At 39.3% G+C, this 21,037-nt stretch overlaps 1 protein-coding gene across 3 annotated transcripts in view; it reads left to right on the forward strand.

Moving 5' to 3' along the window:
* dlgap4a (discs, large (Drosophila) homolog-associated protein 4a) overlaps positions 1-19,169 on the forward strand; it is a 102,119-nt gene extending 82,950 nt beyond the window's left edge. For 2 of the 3 annotated variants that reach the window (XM_086276268.1, XM_086276267.1), the window contains exons 7-12: positions 11,409-11,851; positions 11,960-12,057; positions 13,044-13,477; positions 14,736-14,827; positions 15,182-15,325; positions 15,794-19,169. In XM_086276268.1, coding sequence (XP_086132394.1) covers positions 11,409-11,851; positions 11,960-12,057; positions 13,044-13,477; positions 14,736-14,827; positions 15,182-15,325; positions 15,794-16,018 — 1,436 coding nt within the window. In that variant the 3' untranslated portion in view covers positions 16,019-19,169. The remainder of the gene's footprint in view (positions 1-11,408; positions 11,852-11,959; positions 12,058-13,043; positions 13,478-14,735; positions 14,828-15,181; positions 15,326-15,793) is intronic. The other variant, XM_086276270.1, reaches the window with a different exon arrangement.
* The last annotated feature ends 1,868 nt before the right edge of the window (positions 19,170-21,037 follow it).

A 21,037-nucleotide genomic window follows, 5' to 3' on the forward strand; every position in this document is an offset into this window, starting at 1 on the left:
GAGATACAAAAAACCCACAGCTAACCCAAAAGAACACAAAGGCTCTTTCTCTCATTTGCCAAGAAAAAAACATCTTGATCATCCCCAAGATTTTTTGGGAAAATATTCCGTGGAGTTTTGAGACAAAAGTTGAATTTGTTGGAAGGTTTGTTTAGGGTAAAAGTAACACAGTATCAGTACATAAAAAGAACATCATACCAACAGTCAAACATGGCAGTGGTAGTGTAATGGTCTGGGGCTGCTTTGCTGCTTTAGGATGGAATCATTAATTCTGATCTCTACCAGAAAATGCTGAAAGAGAACCAACACCAACAAGTTCAACCATCAATGGCACAAAAAAGAAGAAAACAAGTCTAAAAAGAAAAGTGGGCCAAAATTCTTCCACAGCAATGTGAAAGACTCATTGTTAGTCACTGCGAACGCCTGACTGCTTCCAAAGGTGGCACAACCAGTTTTACAGTTTATTGGGGCCCTTTTTTCATGAAAGGTCAGGTAGGTTTGGATAACTCTTTTCCCTTAATAAATTTAAAAACTGTATTTTATGATTACTTTTGTTATCTATGTCTAATATTGGTTTGTCGGACGATCTGAAACATAAAATTGTGACAATCATACAAAAAATAAGAACTCGGGAAATACTTTTCAAATACTTTTACCTGTGTAGCGATACAATATATATCTGTGAAAGATGAATATAAGCTGATAATGTTGGTTGAGCTCTACGTGCCACCCAGCAATTTAGAAATGTTTTCTGTCTAGGGTATCTATTTGATATACTGCAATTCACATGTCTCATTGCTTCATGTACCTAATTCTATTAAAATCTTATATATGAAAACCCTATATTTATATTGTACTCTTGCCTCAAAGACTAATTTTTCTGGTTTCTTGCAGGGTTTTTTTTTAATTAAAATCACAGCATTATAGCATGATTGTAATAGGAGAATAAGGCTATATAATAATAATTATAATATATATATAAAGTAGGGGGGACATAGGAGGAAATAGCTCAGTTCACTCCTTTGTTGGGGTAACAATAGATCACCACATGCTGGATATGTGCTTATTTTTTTATGTCTAGACTTAAGTCCGTTCCCGCGGCGCCGCAGACAAACTGAAGCGCACCTACCGTGAACACATTCATAAACAACGTAATACCCAGACATAAACCAATCACCTTCGTGTTCGATTAGTTTGAGGTCCGGCTCTGTCCAATCGTTTAGAGAAATCGGTTACGGAGAAAACGTGGACTCCAATCCTCGTCGTCAAGGGCGTGTACTACAAATCTTTTCTTCACAGTGTTCGTTGTGTGTCTCCCAGGCACTACACCCGTGTCCATCTCGTCCGCCGTTCATGAATGAACAGAAAATAAGGATTTCTCCGAGTCCACCACTAACAGTAAGGTCTTTGTCACCTTTTTCCCGGTTGAGCGTTATGGTTCTGACAACCAGCTGCTGTTTGCTACGCTAGCAACAGCGAGCTAACGTAAGCTAATGGTGTGGTAGGTTAACTAGCTAGCTAACGTAGATGAAGAAAGAGGATGAAACCCTGATATAAGCTGTTTGAGCAAGGCGAGGAGCAGCAATGTTGGCTGCCTGTTTTTAGAGTGAAAAGCCATCTCTTTGTTGCCCCGCTGATATCAACTATACAGCGCCTCCGGGTAGCATTACTCAACGTTAAATACCCTGTGTGATAGCACGCCGCGGCAAGCCCTGGACTGGCTAGCAGCAAAGGCTAACGGTAGCGGAGCCGTCACCAGCCCGTTAGGGACATCCCGGCGCGGGCTTAGTTTGGCTAACCAGCCCGTTTATTAGCTAACCGTGGCTAGTGGGTTGTGTGGGTGAGTGATCTTATATTTCCAAATAAGTTTTTATTAGAGACTGTTGTAAGTCGTAATCCACTGCCACAGATCGTTAATTAAAACGATAAAGAAGCTCAGCGGCTCAGTGTGCTTTAAATTGAGCTCATTGGGTATTTAATTTATCTCCCCGGTGGTCTTTTGGATTAACGTTAGATGAGGTAACGGCTCTCTCTTATCCCGGGTATGTGACAGTGATGTGTGTCCAGAGGCACGAAGAAAGCTATGATTCACGTTTATCTGAACCCACATGTACAATCATATTGGTCTACTATAAAATGCTTCCCTATAGGTCAGAAAGTGAGTGCTGTACTAAAGCTCATAGTGTTGTTTTGTTGACAGAAACTAGGTAATTTTTAAGTCGACTCCACTTGTAATGGTACCGGTATATTTATTTTCTAGACGTCCTGTGGTGTGAAAGGAACAAGTAATTGTCTGGACAATCCAGCTTCTTGAAATGATTTTATCTCACCTGGCACAAGTGGCTATATTTGGTCCAAAGGGCCATCTTTATTCATTCAAGACCTGTGGCACAGTCAATAATTTATCAGCTTCCTGCACTCAGTAGTGCTTCGCATTTCGGACACTTCTGCTTAGGCTTTTTAAGGACCCCTGAAACAACTAGGATGTGCACATACAGCACTGTAACATTAGAGCGAAACACAGTAACCGTACTTAGTGTTTAAATTGACTACCATTGTAAAGTTAGAAAGTAAAAACTTAAATCCTGCTTAACATGTGACCAGGTGTAATCAAACTAGGTGGCTTTGAAGCTTCAGAAAAAAAAGGTGTGTTCACTGTATCCAGAACTACATTAAACAAGACTTGGTGTGGCTGTGTTTTATCATGGACAGACTATGAGTCATTCTCCACAGTATTACACACTCTTCCTCTCACACTCATTGATGAGGTAATCTCTTGACTGAATGGCAAAGCAAGTGTAGCTTCTCAATAAGGTCAGCAGCAGACGGGCTTTCTAATGATGAATGTGGAGCTATTTGTTAACACAGTTGGACATTACAGTAAAGGCCAGTCCCATTTCCTGCTCTAATGGAATGCCTTTATCTGAGAACTGCTTTCGCATTGGTTGAAATACTTTTGTTCAATCCAAAATCGCCAGCTCCTAAAAAATACAGTTGATTTTTAACTTTATGTTGTATTTTGCGTGCTTAATACAACAATGTGTCTCAGTGTAATATACATTTTGTGTATTACACTGAGACACATTTTAGTTGTGTTTAGTCTAGACATCAGACATAACATGTTTACTGACACTAACAATCATGTATGTGTTTCTGTGTAAAAAAACAAATCAACCTCAGGTTGTTTAATTTATTTCAGTTATATTTCTAAGGGGCACACTTCACTCATGTAGAGCTTAGTGTTTTTAATTGGTCATTATTAGTTTGAAAGAGAGTGCTGTATTTTGCAGTGAAAATTATGGAGTTGTGAAAGAGCTAATCTCAGAGACTTGTGGCATGCGTCCTTGATTTAACTGATTAGCTTCCAACCCAGACTGTTGACGTACTCCAATAGGTCAGATGTAGAACCACAGATGGCCTTAAAGATGTCAGACATTTCAGTAGAAAATGATCTCCAGTAGTAGGACAGTTGGACATGTTTTTGTCTGTAGACAATTATGGAACATTTAATCTTATAATACTAGACAGAATAATGAATAACCTGTAACTGTAGTATTAATGAACCCATAGCTGTTTGTTTTCATAATGTACTTTTGGTTTGATGTTGCAGTCTGTTGATCTGTGTTTTGTGTAAGCGCTTTTGCTTTTCCTATCAGTATGTAAGCTTTATCTGTTTAATGGCTGGCTGCCTTTCCTTCTCAATAGATGGTTTTCTCCCATGAAGTCTGCCTGCCCTACCCAGTGATTTACTGTGTCTTCACTGACACCTTTAAGCCTGTTGCCCTTGTTTCTTAAAGAGTTGTGGAAAAGCACTATGTAATCCATACCCGATTCTTGAAACTGTGGTAACAAAATTAATACATGCCACATAATGGAGCTGTAGAAACCAGCAAAATTACAGTGCAAACCAACCTGTCATTTAAATATATACAAAAACTAAAATTTGCATGAAAACCTTACAGTAGGCTGTATTAAGCTCTACTGTGCAGGAAAAGATCAACTGTTGGTGACTGGCTTCACTCCAAGTGTTGGTTTTCATGAACGTTATACTAACCTGCTGTAACCTTAAAAGTCTAAGAAGTTCAAGGCTTTCTCTTTCTAAATAACATTTGAAATTCCTTTGTTATCCTGCTATGGTAATGTTTAACTAAAAACTCTGACACGCCTCCAAAGAGTACCTCAAACAATAACAGGTTTAAGCCTAGACACACTCAAACTCAAATATCCTCCTATTTTGTGACGTCTAAGATCCTTTTGATGCAGAATCCGTTGTGTAAATATATCCATAATTTCAACAGATACCCCATGCCTAATTCAAATGTGTTATAAAACTCAAACTAATTTCCAGCTTACATGTAATTGGTTTTGATCAGATGCTCCATTTTGCATTTAATGGTTATTTAATTTGATTTAATTCATTTTTTTGAATCTCTGAATGCCTTCCTGTACATGTGAACAGTGTTTGTTTGTTTTTTCGTCAGAAGTCATGCTCAGCGTGTGTCCTGCTCTAATCTTTCAGTCTGTGACTCCCACAGTCTGTCTGTCTGTTGTGCAGTAACACTGGCTAATCTTGGACAGAGCTTCCATCTCTTTTCATGATACTTGGCTCATGTCCCGAAAGGTTTATTCACAATAGGCTACAATATTGTTTGTGAGGGTTGGTGTGTGCTTTGCTTTTATGTACACCGAACTTGGTGCTTCAGTAGAAACTAATGTTAAAGCACAGTTTCTCCCCTTGAAGTTCACTCTGCAGCAGCCTAATTAACACATCAGACTGTAAGTCAGAACTCAAAATGAGATCAGCTGTGATCACAACTTAAATCCCAAACTGGCACACCAGATATCTTAAATTAAAATAAGAAAGTAAATCAAAAAAATAAATAAACAGTTCTAATGGCATCAGTACACAGCTATGAGAATAGTCAGTCATATACATGGATGTTTTAGGCTGGTGTTCAGGTCGCATTAGTGGTCATCTGATAGCACTCAGACAGACCTGCTGATGGAGCCAGAGCATATTATGGGTCAGAGACTGCATAGCTCTCATAAGGGAAGCAATTTAAGAATTGTTTGATGATCATAGTGGTGTTGACAGCATTGGAATTTATCTAAATTGTTTTCTGAGTAAGAGAGAGCACCTCAAATAAGTGATTTGAAGACTCCTGCTGTCCATATAACCTTTCAGACTGGCAATGGGCTTTCTGAGTTCTGTTAGCTTAGTGGCTTTTAATGTCTCAAATAGCTATACTAAGAATAGAAAATGTAAAAAGTAAGAGAGTAGATGAAATGTTTGAGCTTTTAAGCCGTTCAAAGTGGGTACATTGAAACTACTATTAAATGAAAAATTTGTTTTACTATAACAATGATTACAGTAATAACAGTGTATTTGATTAAATATTGGAAACAACTTGAAATATATTTCTTGTGTTGATGAATCTACAGAGAAATGTAAGTAAAATGTGTAACTCCCCTAGTTTTTATGATACTTAAGAGTTTCAACTCATTGTTTAGCTAACCATCCAGCGGTTTTATTGTTTTGGTTCCCTGTCGGCGCACTCACAGCACTAAGTTTGGCCACACAGAGCTTCGTGCTTACTTTTTGTTTTTTTCATAGGTGCACACGCTCCAAAGTTTGAGATATTTGGGAGGCCATTATGAGTTTACGTCCAACTTCTAGTTTGAAAAAAAAAAAAAAGTAATAGTCTATAGCATTCTTTATACTTCTACTTTAGCTTTTTGTTTTGTTTTTTACATGTGTAAAACAGCAAATAGGCACAGCAGGGCTTTTTAGACTTGGAGGTGCTCTTGGTTTGTCATACACTGGCTGAAGTTCTGGAAGCAAAGATAAACCATCATCAGGCTATCAGCTGATCTTGACCCAATGTTTCAGGCATCACAGACCTCGTCCATCGCTTCTCTGCACTACCCCTGTAAGGCACATGAGGGCAACTGTCATATCACATACTGATAGGGCTGCCACGATTTGTCGACTAGTCACGATTACGTCGACTATCAAAATCGTCGACGACTGATTTAATAGTCGACGTGTCGTTTGAAGCTTTGTAAGATCGCAAAAGACGCAGGAATAATAGCAGGATTTAAGAGTGTAATAACGGACTGAAACAGAAGATGGCAGCACTGCATGTACAAGGATTCCAGCTGCCGTTAAACCCCGAAGAAGAAGAAGTAGCTGTGTCCCAGAATTCATAGCGCGGCCCAGCTTAGTTTCCAACAATGGCGGTAGCTAGTTAGTTTTAATATTACTCTTATTATTCTTTCTGGGTCACAAAATAAACGTTTAACATATTTTCAGGCGAGAATGTAGCTGTGTAAACCTCAAATATCGGCTCAGTTTATCAGGACACCACCACATATTTTCAAAAGCGCTCCGACGTTTTCGGAGACGTCTGTTACCCACTAGCTCGATAGCTAGCCGGGGGCTAGGTCACTAGCGCCGTGAGAACAAATTGTTTTCAAACCCACCGCCGTCTTTCGCGACTCAGGTTAAATATATATGAGTCACTTAGATAAATTAAAAATGTTGTTGTTTGGCTTTTTTTTTTTTTTTTTTTTTTGTATTTTATTTGTTCCTGAGTAAATCGGTTTGGCTGAGATTAAAGTTATAGTTTTTACACAGCTGAATAAACGTCAAGCAGACAGCTGATTATCAGAAGTGTGAGATGCTGGAGAATATACCCCGGTGTCCTGTTATATTTTAGATAGCAAGGAGTTTATTAAACTTTACCGAAACAATCTGCAAATTTCATTAAAATTGAATAAACTATCATCTTGTCTTTATTTTTAGTTAGCACCTTAAAAGCTTAAAGCTGTAAGCTAAGGATAGTTATATAAGCTGTAGTTTTACGTCCAGTGGATGATGATCTGATTAGTCGACTAATCGCAAAAATAATCGGTGACTAGTCGACTATCAAAATAATCGTTTGTGGCAGCCCTACATACTGACAAAGGATAGCAAAATAGGTTATGCCACTTGCAAGAGGTGTAAACAATCTGCAGTCAGCCCCCTTCACTGTGAGTGAATGTTTGTAAAGGCCTATTAACTTATTTGTTGTTGTTACTTATAAATTGGGCTATTGTTGAATTGAATGAAAAGTGCACATGTGTGGTTAAGTGTTGACAGATATTTGGCTTATGATCAATTTTATTGCAGTGTGCAGTTAAGACCCAGTGCAGTCACCCAGCAAATGCAACTGAGGCATATGCTGTGACTCTGTATGTAGTACGACACAATTAACTTTGGGAATTTCATGCATCTAAGCTATGAGTACTACAAGAAGTGCCTTTCTTTGGAAATAATAAATGTTCTGTTTTGCTCCTACGAAGGCATGGTTTCTAAGTTTGACACTGCTCGCCAGGGCTGCATGAGTGACACATAGGGTGGATTCCAATCCACAGACATGTTTGTGTATGTTTGTGGGATTTAATAAGGGCTTTACTGGTTCTGTGAGTCACAGGCTGATGATGGGAGTGCAGTGCCTACAGAATTACAGGGTGATAGGTTGCTATTTAAATTGAAACCACTACCCAGTAGAATAAATACTGCATTTTTATTATTGATTCAAAGTGGTGAGCTTTAAATTACTTGGTCAGCTAATTTTAAAGAAATATTTCATCCATCATGTGTGTCAGTAAATGCTGTATGTGGGTAGAAGCATTTGCTACTGTGTATTTTGCAACTCTTTGAGGCATATGTTGCTGATTATCGCACTGTTTAAATAGCATGCTTCCCCTTATTTCTTGTAGAAAGCCTGTGGTTTTTCCTGGTTCCTTGCTTTTTTTCCCCTTTTTTTTCATATTGTAGTACATTCTATATCATGCACCAAAACCCTGCATTCAGACTGATGACAGAAAAAGAGGTACCGTTCCTATTCCTTCACCCTGAGTCAGATTGTCTTAGTTCAGTGGTAATCCACTTTCAGGCCTCATTTCAGTTTCCCTTGAAAGAATTTGTAAGCGCATAGTTCATGGGTTTCGGAGTGCCAGAATATGAAGCTTTATGTAAAGAAGTGCTCTGCTAAAGGCAAACAGTGTATCGGTCCAATACTGACCTAAATTAGTGGATCGGATATCGGAGAGAAATAAAAAATGTAATCCGATCCATTAAATATCACGAAAGCACCTCACAAAACTTGTAACATGGCGTAACTCAGCTCATAACCTTAGCACGTCGGAGCAGTATGTGTCACGTGATAGAGCAGCTGTGGCATGCGAGACCTGTCGGTGGTCTGGTTGAGCAGTTGGAGCCTCGCTACCAAACCGGCATTTCATCTCCGAGAAAATTATCCCAGAGAGAAGTAAAGCAAGTGTGTAAGTTCATCTCTGAATGTTTGTAAAGCATTCCTGCGTTAAGCTTAACAACTGATACTGAATAAGGAGCAACTGCCTCTTCTCTCTCCCACCCTCTCCTGTTGCTACTTTAGTCATGAAGCTGATCAATGATCGGCTGATCGGCTTTTCTGTTCTCTTGTTTGTTTTTGGCCCACTTTGCACCAGAAAGAGGAAACTAGCGGCTGAACAACAGCAGCACGTTTAAGCTTGATAAGCTGTTGTTAGAATGTATTTAATATTACTTTCTACACCAGGATCCTTTTCTACATAGCTGACAGCTGGTAACTGTGCAGGGGCGGGTCTAGCAAAGTTTAGCCAGGGGGGCTGGTAGGGCATTAACAGGGAAAAGGGGGCACAAAGACATACTTTTCTTTCTTATTCTCATTTAAAATGTCTAGCTTTTAACAAATAATTATCTGAATCTTACACCCAAAGTTTTAATCTGATATAAGATGTATAGAAGTCCATTACTGTATATAGTAACTATTAAGTCTAATATACCCTAGTAAGCTATAGTACTTTTTCCTTCAGGAAAGTACCTTCTGTGCAGTCTGCACAGTCTTTCTGTTGAAGAAAGATGTTGAATCTATTTAATTATTGTGGAAAAATAATTGATTTCTGTGCATTTTATTTTATTTTTTTTGCATGTGCATTAAATTAAAGTTGATTACGTCGATTAAGCATCGATGTAATCAACCTAACCCTGTTAGTTAGGTTGCTTAATATTTTTGCCAAGTACTCTTTAAAATACCATAATAGGGAGGAATGTGTAGGTTTAAGTTTATTAGATTGATCAGTATTGCTGAACTATGAAATATTTTGGGTGCAGTGTATTTTTTGCATACGGGTATAACAGAATAGCTTTAGTGTTTTTGTTTTTGTTTTTAAACTTGAGTTTGAACTTGAAAAACAGTTTTATTGATTAAAAAATACACTATCTGATTCATATCGGTATCGGCAGATATCCAAATTTATGATATCGGTATCGGACATAAAAAAGTGGTATCGTGCCGTCTCTAGTTTTTACTTACTAAATACTTAATTATAAAATAGTAATTGTTGAGTATTGGATTTGAGTTTGTAAAATGAAAAAGTCATTATTAGGGATGGGTATCGTTTAGGTTTTATCCGATACCGGTGCCAAATCGGTACTTTTGAAACGGTGCCGGTGCTCAAACGGTGCTCAAACCGGTGCTTAAAGAATGGAGAACACAAAATTGGTCCAAAAACCTCTCATGTTCAGCTGTTTTTTGTAAAAATATAACAATGTTAGCCTTTTCTGCAGCTATGGGGCATATATGGTATCACTCTTGGCTGGAAGCAGTGCTTAAACAATGGAAAAAACACAAACTTTGTCCTAAACCTCTCATGTTTAACTGTTTTCCACTTTTTCTTTGGTCATTTTAGCCTTTTTAGCCAGGGTGAAGGGAGTATCTGCCATCAAACAAGAAGACAGTCGCATGTAGCTATGATGATGTTTGCTAGTTCACCTTGCATGCATTAATGTAATAACGTGGTTAGCCTACTCAACGTAAATTAGCTACTCACGCAGAGAAGAACGGCTGCTGCCACCATCATCCGTCATCATTTCTGCTACACTGGCAGGGCTAGGGGCCAGGACTCTCCTCTTCGTGTTTTTGGGGGATGTTGCATAACAGGCAACCCACCCGCAGTAGATGCGCTCGGTGTGAGGTCTCGCAGCAAGCTATCAAATACGGCGCATTTCTGGGCTTTTAAAAAAAACGCTATGCGTCGCCAGGTGTTTCATCGGATTTGAGGTGTTACCTCCTTTGACAGTATCACAGTATCAGCTTAAAGCACTTGTTGCAGGCTGCTGAGTTTGCATATTTTGCTATGAAGTACAGCCCGACTTTTGACCGCTTCGCCTTGGACATTTTTAATCTGTAGCTCTGCTCTAACAGAACGTACGTACCTGGGCCCGCCTACTATCCTCGGAAACGTAAAATGATTGGCTAGAATCTAAAGTGTATCACAGCTCAGGAAAAAAAAGCACCGAAATAAAGCACCGAAATGTGCGCTGCTTTTCGGTCTGGTTACTACCGTTTATGTCAGAACCGGTGCCATGATGGCACCGGACACCGGTACCCATCCCTAGTCATTATTGAAAACACTAGTCGTCGGTGGAGTTTCTCTCTGATCCATTCTATCCTGTTTGATTTGAAAAATTAAGAACTAGTAGCCAAAAATCCATAGGAGGAAATGATGATAAGGACCAAATTCTACGTATCTATGCATGTTGCTGCCGATATAGTGTTTACAAGGCCAGTTGTCGCTGATTGGTCTAACAAAGCTGAATGTATTGAGAACAAATGAAAGAGGGAGGCTCAATGGTAGTTGAAAGAACAGAGCAAGTGGAGGAGGGGAATAAAATACAATTGTTTGATTCCTTTTTGTTATGCTGTGGAAACAAAAGAAAAACATCACACACACAGATAGCCAGTCAAGTTTTGAATGTTTTCCTGCTTCCTTTCCTATTCATACATTTACTGAAACATGTCAAGCATGACTGGGGAAAAAATGCAAAATGCAACAGGATAACTTTATTTATATGACTAATCTGTACTTCAGATGGGATGAAAACACAAACAAAAGCTCAAAAATAGACTGCTACCCTCAGTTCCTGGATCCATAAGACCTAGAACTGTTGAGCTGAATATCACTAGAGAAGGCAGAGTTGTCTGCCTGACAGTCCCCAGAGCAAAAGGCCTGTGAAGGTGTGGCATATAAAGGAAGATCTCCAGAGACAGGCTGACGTCAATGGAACACAGCCACCAACAGAAGTACATTACTGTAAGCATAGAGGTAGCTTTTAGTACGGCCCAATAGAGACAGCAATAAGGGCAAGGTACACGTTTGTTTTTCAGATAGCCATGTTAATAGTTTTATGTTTTGGCATTTGGTACACACCAGCTGGCTTAGGGCTGGCTTAGTCGTGCTTTGTTTCAGTAGTCTTATGTGACAAAGTGCAGGATTCCCTTTCTAAGCCTTATGTTTTCATTCTTTTTGTTTTCTTTTTTTTTCTGTTCTTTTTTTGTCAGCAGTCAGCAATAGGAAAGCTCCACCTCCAGTCCCTCCCCGTACCACCTCCAAGCCCCTCATCTCAGTGACATTACAGAGCAGCACCGAGTCAGCCCAAGACACATACCTTGACCAGCAGGACCGTGGCAGTGAGGTCAACAGCCAGTCAGGACGGAGCAACTCCTCTGACAGCCTCTGTAGCATACGCACGGGTAGCCTGGCTAAGGGGACCCAGCCTCCACCAGCGCCTGTCCCTGCTGCAACCCCAGCACCATCTGCAGGCTCCATACCTCCTGTTCCAGCCCCCCGTGACCTCCCAACTACCACCACCACAACCACTACTGTTGCTACAAGTACCACTTCCACATATACTCAGTCCCAAAATGACACCCTAAGCAGTGGTACCACTCTAGAGCAGCCCCCGACTGCACCCAAGAGGAAACTTTCCTCTATTGGAATTCAAGTAAGTTTCTTTTTTTTGTTGTTGTTGTTGCTGGAGATATAATCAAGCAGAGACAGACAGACAAACCGAGTTGCATTTCACTGATATATTGTGTTGTTCATTTTTCAGGTTGATTGTCTTCTGCCAGTTCCAAGAGAAGAACCCCTGCTGCTGGCTAAACCTCTTAAGTTTCAGTCAATCGGAGTTCAAGTTGAAAACGGCAGGCCGTAAGTATACACTCATGTTTCCAGGCTTAAGCCTGATGTAGAGTTCTGTGGTAAATTTATGTCCTAATTTATGAGGTAACTGGAAATTGCTTTCATTCCTACACTGGAACCTGAAGTTACTAGGTAGATCTGATGTAGAAGTATAATTATAATTGTAAAACACAATAAAGAAAGAAAATAGATTTTTGTGACAGAAGATGTTAATTTTTACATCTTCTAATTTTTGTCATTAGTGGTTTGATTTGAGTTTCATTGATCAGCTTCCTGCAGAGGTCCATTTTATATGCCCAGATGGGTCACACCTATTTTTGCAGTACAAGATGGGGAGGGTTGGATAATGTTAAATAGGCACTATAGATGTGCTATAGTTATATTATTGGCTTTAAAACAATGGTATTCTGGTGGTGGTGTTTGGTTTTTTTAACTCTACTGTCAGGCCTGGTTTTAATGTGCTGTAGCTCTTGTACTTTTCCCTTCCTAACTGCATGCACTTACTATCTCATTATTTCATCTCTGTTGCTCGTGCATCTGCAGCCTATACAGCAGTGAGTGGCTAAGGTCATTCAGCAGTCAGCCTGGCAGCAGCATAGCGCTCTGATTGATGGATTTTTACTCTTGTTTTGACTGTAGTGAGCTGAACATAGTGAGAAAGAGGCCATTTAAACTTTTGCAGAACACTGTAATTTCCCGTAATCACATTTGTTTGACAGTCCACTCTTTTTCTCCTGCTCATTATCTGTGAAGCCAGTTGTCTGATAAGCTTTCATGTTGTATACCTGATTTGTTGCTAATATCTGTACTGTCACATCCTCAATGCTATCTTTCCGAGTCTTTGCAGTAAATGATAATGCACAATCAGCTGCCACAGTCTTGTCAGTCAAATGCACTGACCTAGATCTGTTACTGTGGAACATGTTTGCCCCATCACTTAATTGTCTTTTTTGTTGAAGTTTGTCAGAAGCTGATATTTATGCATGTGTCTGCAGTCTCAGCCGGGACAGCAGCATGGCCTCCAGACAAAATACAGAGACTGAGCCTCAGGAGCCTAAGGATGCCGCACCCATAGAAAACAACACAACCAACTGCGCCAACAGTCAGACGGTGAATACTGCGCCGAACGGACGGGACAAAGCCATGGAGCAGCAGCCACTTAAACACAACTCAGCACCATCCAGGATATCCATCTCACCCCCAGAGACTCTCGACCCAGCTTTAGACCCCTCCTCGTTGCCGCCTCCAGATCCCAGCCTCGAGTCTGGAAACTGCAGCAGCCAGGGAGATGCTGTTCAGCCTACCACGCCAGCATGTCTCAGAGACGGCAACTGGTTTCTGAAGCTACTGCAGGCTGAAACAGGCCGCATGGAGGGATGGTGTCAGCAGATGGAGCAGGAGACCAAAGACAACAAGCTCTCAGAGGAGGGTAGGTGACAGAAATGGATAAGGTGGCTATCAGCACATTTACATAGGCCCCATTTTACTTTTGTCATGTGTCCTGTTTTCAGATAAGATATAATAATCTCATTTGCCCTTTGCCACATATGCTGTATGCCTGTCTGTTGGCCAGATCACAAATCCCTTTGCAATCTGTCTTAATTTTCCCACGCAACATGCAAATCAGGGTTGGGCCTTTTCCAGACTGGTGTTATCGCTTCTGTCGCTCTTACTCCCTCTCACTCACCCATGCAGATCAGCACTATCTCTGTTGTCATTCAAGTGCAAAACAGATCAAGGGCCAGATAAATCCCACAGCATGTGAGATTAATGTCAGTTTACACATGTAAGAAAGTGCTGTGTTTACGCACAGTATTTACTTGGTACTTGTTTTTTTACATTTTGAACATTTGGCTTGAATCCTCAACTAGTAATGAAAAATTGAAATGAAATTATTAAAAAACTAAGCATATTAGGTTGATTTCAAGAGTATCTTTCAACGTTAGATGTTAATGTGCTACAAAGAAAGATGTTTATTTTTTTTTAAAAGAGCCACAGTTGTATAAAAATTGAAAGAAATCTGCTATCAGTTAATTGCCAAGAAGAATTGAGTTGCTGTGCTTGTTAGTGAAGTTCACCGACAGGACACTAGGTCAGGTCTCATCCCTGTTGATTAAGGACACAGAGACAAAGCATGACAGTCATTACTGCCATTGATTCACAGTACTACAGCTTATTAGAGAGGACGGGGGCAGGGTAAGCATTAGTTTAGCTATAACAGAGCCACTGCAGACTCATTTCACTTATTCATGTCCCAAAATACCACTCAGGCTCTTAAGTAGATCAATCTCTGCAATGCCTTAAATATGAATGAGCAAGAAGCAGATGAGCAGTGTAGGCTCCTTCAGATAATCATTCCTCCTACTCTCTGTGGACCTGAATTATGAATTTCCATTTACATGCAAATACATGACTGAAAGAATCTTTTGTTGTCAACGCTATAAAAGAGTTTATAAAATACTTGTAAGAAAATTATTTACTGTCAAGCAAGGTTAAATGGTAATTGTTAGTAAACACATTGCATCACACATCTTCACGTCTTGACCCTTTATGTACTTGAACTCAGACATGCAAAAAGACTCGTGTATTAACTCTAAAACTCAAAGTTTGTTTCTAATGTGTCTTTTTATTCTAACTGGAAATGTTTGTTTGCTTGTTAAGGGTTTGTCATATTTGTGTCTTTGTAGTTTTGGGGACGATCCGCAGTGCAGTAGGGAGTGCTCAGCTCCTCATATCACAGAAGTTTGAGCAGTTCAGAGGGCTCTGTAATGAGAACTTGGTGAGTGGCTTCATTATGTCCTGTTGAGTGTGTGTGTGTTTGCTGTCCTTCTTTTGTTGCCCAATTGTAAAAGATCATTTGTTTTCCATTATTTGACCTACGTAAAGTGAGATCTCATTATTTTATGTTAATTAGGAAAGTTTCAAGCAGAAATGCAAACTTCACACCGATCTTACACGATTGTTCACTTGTCCTACTGCAATATTCTAATTGTTGATTGGCGTCAAATGTATTTTATTTTCATCTATTTGCTTAAAGGCAGGCTGCCCGGGAAGTATTTGTGTGGGTAAGGATGTGACTAATTTTCTCTGTTTGGTCCAAATCTATTCATCTGTCTCACTTTCCTTTCCCTAGAATATAAATGCCAACCCACGACCAACATCGCAGGACCTTGCAGGGTTCTGGGATCTGCTACAGCTCTCGATAGAAGACATCAGTATGAAGTTTGATGAGCTCTACCAACTTAAAGCCAACAACTGGCAGCTTCCTGAGAAGAAGGTGATGTTGGGTACCTTACATTTTTGTTTCACTTGAGATTTTTAGATTGGTGCCATGGGTAGAGTTGTCATAATTAGTCATTCAGCAAAAAGTTAATCAGCATAATATTTCTTTGGTAGTTTTTCAAGTAAAACTGCTAAATGTTCTCTGGTGCCAGCTCCTTAGCAGTGTGAATTTTTCTGTTTTAAATGGCTAGAAATTGGACACCATTGTTTTTTTTGGATAGTTGGCTCATTAAGCCAAATGAAGTTGAAGATATTTCAGAATTTTCTGACATTTTAATTTAATTGACAGCTTGATCAATAATGAGTGTTAATTTCAGTTGTAAATGCAAGCCTGGAGGATTTTAAATTATTTCCTAAGTGCTTAATGGACTACATATGACACTTAATCATCACTACTGGAAGTGTGTTTTGCTAGTGCCACACCATATCTCACTCTTTTCCCCTCTTGACATAATTTCCTCAGGATGAAAACAAGCAGCTTCCATCATCTGTGCCAAAGAAGCAGAGTAAGCCGCGGCTGTCAGCAGAGAAGGACAAGAGCGTGGACTCTGCTGCAGACAAGCAGCGGCAAGAAGCCAGAAAAAGGTTGATGGCAGCAAAGCGTGCGGCATCAGTACGACAGAACTCCGCCACAGAAAGTGCTGACAGCATCGAAATCTACGTCCCCGAGGCCCAGACCCGCCTCTGAGAGCAAACCAGCACCGATCAAAAAATTGCTAACGCACTTCAGACATTCATTGACACAACACAAATCTGAGACACACACAAAATATATATATATTGGATGCACAGCACAGAGGCCAATCCCTCATAGCTGCACAGGAGATATGTGGGGATCACAAATAATCAAGAAAAATGCAGATCACCAACCTGCTGCCATGGGACAGAAGTAACCTTGACAGATGTTAAATACTATTGTTATTATTGATATTATAATAATTATTATTATCTCCTAAAGTATTTCAAGACTGTCTTAAATGTGCAAGTATCTTCGATAAGGACATCCTGTACCTTGTGAGCTGAAGAATCTTGGTATCCCAGAAGTTTACTCTCTTAAAAACTCCCTTCACTGCTGAGTCTACCGGCAAGTTGCGGCTGCCAGGTTTACGAGCTGAGCGACCATCCACACACACTCAGGACACACATGCAGGTGTACTCACTGTCCACAGAGTCTTCCTGTTCTCTCTCTTTGTATTTGGCTGCCACTCGTTGGGTGTGGTGTGTACGCTTTACTGTGTAAGAATTATAAGATGGCGTTAGTGTACTCAGAGGTTTAAAATGCAGAGAACCAGAGGAAGGCAGTAGCATATATATTATAAATATCACACTATTACAATGTTCATTTTGTAAATGTTGTATACCAGATTATTTGTTAGAAAGAGGTCAGTGTTCAGTACCAAGGTAGTTTTTTATAGATCGAGTACATTTACTGTCATGATATATTAGCACTTGATGCAATCATTCACTCCCCATTTATCTTCCTCTTCTTTTCACCAGTGCACATTACACAGTCTGTGGATACCCATTCTTAAAGTCTTACTTTGGTTAGTTTTTGGTAAGGGATATGAGGAAGGATCGCCCAGCCAGTGAGGAAAAAGTGGAATGTATGAAATGTATGCGTTTGCAGCTCATGTTGACTTGATCACTGCACTTTCCATTCACCTCAGATCAAGTTTGCCCACCTTTTGTTATCCTAATCATTCTGACCTTCACTACATCCTCATGCGATGTAGGGGGACCAAGACATTCACCACTTGATATGGCATTCCCATTCAACCAGACTTGTGTGTGAGGGTGGGGGTTTCCTTGCTTCTGGAAAGAAAATGGAATAGCATAGCAATAATAAAATCCTATTAGAACAAGCAATGCAGTAGGTACCCAGTCTTAAGTTATTTAATCAACATTTCCAGTAGGACTTTATTAGCATGAAGGATGAATGTTTTGGGGTTTTCTTTGTTCTTCTATGAACTAACTTTCCTTAAAATAACAAGAATCTCAGGTTGAACACTTAAGCTCAACAGTGAAAACCACTATGGATGGAATATTTATTATACAGCCTCTGGGCCAAAATCTTGGATCCTTTGCCAAATATTCCATAGGACTCCAGGCCTACATGGTGTTCTTCTATAAGGAAAAGGACTTTTTAGTAAGGTTCGGTGATGTAACGAAAGGGGTCAGTTTGACTCCTCTGAAATCACCATTCCTTTACGACCCTTTCTAGCAGCTAGAACTCCCACCCCTTTTGAAAATGAAGAACTGTGGTACAATGTTTGTTTTGGGGGGTTTTTGTTTGTTTGTTTTTTATGCCATTTGACACATTTTTGTGACATTCATCCAAAATGAGATCAATCTAAACATGCGTGGACGTCTGTAATTTACAATAATAAATGGTGCTGCGAGGGATTTGATATTGTGCCAACGTGGCAATGATCATCAACCTTTTAGTTTCATCTTATTAGGATTTTATTTAATGTTATTATTATTTAATCTGCTCATGAATTCAGTTGCCTGTGTGTGCATTCTCAGAAAAGTTTGTGTTTGCATCCGCTCACTCCAGATATGCTATGCCTCATCTCTGTATAAGCTCATGACACTTTGGCTATGGGACTGGAATAGTTTCCGTGTTTCCAGTTTCTTAAATGGAAACTCAAGTGCCAAGGGTATATGAGTGGAACAGGGCATAGCACATACTCATGCTAAAGTGTAGGCAGTGTAGGTTGACTCACTTTTTCTTTTTCTTTTTTGTTGCAAGAGCTGGCTCTCCCCCTACTGGTCAGTTTTTTGCATGACACTCCAGACATTTTGTTCTGCTCCATTTTGAATTTTTAGTTGACGTCCAAAAAGACACGAAATTGAACTGGGAATGCTGACACAACACTGCGTTGTCAAATTTCTTATTCTCTTATTTGTATTACATCAACAATGGACATGTGCATTTCATTGTCCAAAGAAATCATTAAACATCCCTTTGCTACATGTCCTGTCATCATTCTTGCTGTCTTTTTTTATTGCACTCATTCATGAAACGGTAGTAATATTAGCTGCGAAGTTAATATTACACAGATAAATCACAAGCATTAGAGTAGATCTTTTATTGTTACCGTGTAATCTCTAAAAGCATGGCCTTCTTACATATAAAATATACAAAGATCCTTGCCAGTGAATTTTCAGTATTCCATATCATGGGTCTTACAAATTATCTGAAGCTATTAAATCTGTGTAAGGCATTCAGGGTATGCACTGTACGTAAGTGTTTATTACTGTGACAAATGGTGGAAAGTCCTTTACTTTTTATCTTCTATCATTTGAGAGCTGGATCCCTTTATTTGCCTGTGTACTGAACTTTTAAGAGAGCAAGACCTGATCAGGGATCTTCAGACAGTTTGTTTACCAGTACTTCCTGAGTTTCAAAGGGCTACAAAATGGACACATGATGACCAGAAGGTGCAACTCTAGAGGCAGGTTATGTGGATTTGCTATTCAGCCACCATGTGGACGAGGCAATATTCTTCGGCTAAGACGTTTCTAGAAGTTTTTGAAGACACAGACATTTTGGGTAATCTTTTGGGTAAAAATTGGGTCATTGGTTGTGCTTAATGGACAGAAAGCCCATTCTGACTTCAGTGCTCACCCTTGTGGCCACATATCTGTCCTCTCAGAGACCAGCCAGGAAAATGAGCAAAAACTATGTAGTTCCAGATTATCTCCTACTGACAAACATTATTTTACAAAATAAGCACATATCTTGCAGACAAAGGGTTGTTTAATGTTATGGTGTATTAGTTAGACACTGTGAGGCTAGTTTCTTTTAAGAGAATAAAGAATTGTGATTCCCATGACTTATGAGTTGGCACTTTTTCTGTGTTAATTAAATGTAGAATTAAATGGGAATGCCACTCATATTTGAAGTTCACTGTATGTTTTTTTTTCCTTGGAAATATGTTTTTAAAAAGATACCACAATTCTATCTTGGTTGTTCTTGCAGCTTTTTAGTCCATCTAGGCATGTTGTCCTGGTAACACTAACAATGACAAAGGACATGTAGAGAAACAAACCCTTAACCCTTCTTGTAAGATATTCAGAGGTATCCATCCTGCTGGGGGCTTTTTGATGGCAGGAAGGTTCTGTTCCACTTGTGTACTTGAATGCAAACACACTGCAAAACAATACAATAGCTAAGATTACCTTTAATCTATGATGAAACATTTCTATATTAATGGGAGTGGCCTCTTCCACACTGACGATGCCTCCATATATGGGACACAAAGAGTCACTGAATAGTGATCATCAAAACACAATTTAAGGGAATATCTTCCAGAAGAGTGCCAGTGGAGTACTTTGTATGTCGTCAGTTTTTTTCAGTTCAAGCGTTGGGTTTTTCTTACTTTATTTGTCACTTTTGTCTGCTTTTTTGCTTTGTCTTTTATTTTTGGTCTTTTAGTTAAAATGAATGGAAAATAATCCAATATGTTTCAAATAGTGTCCAACTTTGTTTTAAGTGCTGGGAAAGGCTGTTTCAGCACGACACACTAAACCAAGTCAGTTTGTTTGTTGAGCAACTGGACCTGCTTCCACAGAGGCTTGACATAAACCCCAATCAAACACTGCTCTAATTAATTTGAACACAGACTGTGAGCAACCCCGTATCACACAACAAGACTGGCCAACCTCACAAATGTTCTCATGGATTAGTAAGAGCTAATCCCAGCAGCCAGGCTTCAAAACTTCATGAAAAATCCTCCCATTACTGTAGTTGCAATTCCAGTGGTACATCCAAGCTCTTAATTGTATTCCGAAAAGCAATAACATATAAGCATAATGTGAAAGTGTCAACACACTTTTTTGCCATATAACGTTAACACATGGAAACACAACCAAAAAAAAAAGCATGTTCAAAGCAAAGACGTTCTTACTGCCCTGTTGCATTGTGCTGCATCACACTCATACTTCCTGTCATTTGATCCCTGTTACTACATTACAACTACAGTGCAGAACGGACGAAAAAGAGCAAATGAAATGAGGGAGAAACATAGAGGAGAGTGTTGTGGGTGATAATAATTAAAAACACAGACTCTAGTAAAAGCAGAAGAGGTTTTAGAGACATTCTCTGTCAGTGAACACTTGCAAGTCTTCTGGATTTGAGTTTTCAGCTCATATTTTATTCAGCAGCTTTTTGTACATTAATAATATGTGCTTCATATTATGTTAGTTATGTTTATTGTTAACACTGTCAGTGAAACTGAAAACATATCACTACCAAGACAGCAAGTACAATAGATATCTTCTTAGGCACTTTAAGCGTGAAATTCTGGGATGATAAAAATGTTTAATGAGCTGATAGTTGCTGTCATTATATTTTTGTGTGTTTATTTTATTTTTGCTGTCATTTACACCTCCTATACAAAATAACTGAACTATTTTAAAGCCTTTCAACTCCATAACAACTATAATGATAGTCTATGCAGCCAAAATCACAACAGCTAAAGGTCAGCCACTGCATAGGTAAAATGCCATTTTATCTGGCATCAGGGCAATAGCAGTTAACAAGGCCAGCAAAAGGGCCAACATGACACTAATAGGTCAGTATTTATTAGTATAATATTAGTATGTGGCTCCACTTTTGAGATTATACAGTTAGGTCCATAATTTGCTGGACAAAGTAAACGTCTCAGTGGATTTTGAATCAAAACATCAATATGTGATTGAA

Source organism: Aulonocara sp. 'chitande type north' Nkhata Bay, linkage group LG20 (assembly GCF_057382095.1).
Source record: "Aulonocara sp. 'chitande type north' Nkhata Bay isolate Kocher_YH1m ecotype deep benthic linkage group LG20, A_spYH_male_GT1.1, whole genome shotgun sequence".
In the NCBI taxonomy this organism is placed as follows: domain Eukaryota; kingdom Metazoa; phylum Chordata; class Actinopteri; order Cichliformes; family Cichlidae; genus Aulonocara; species Aulonocara sp. 'chitande type north' Nkhata Bay.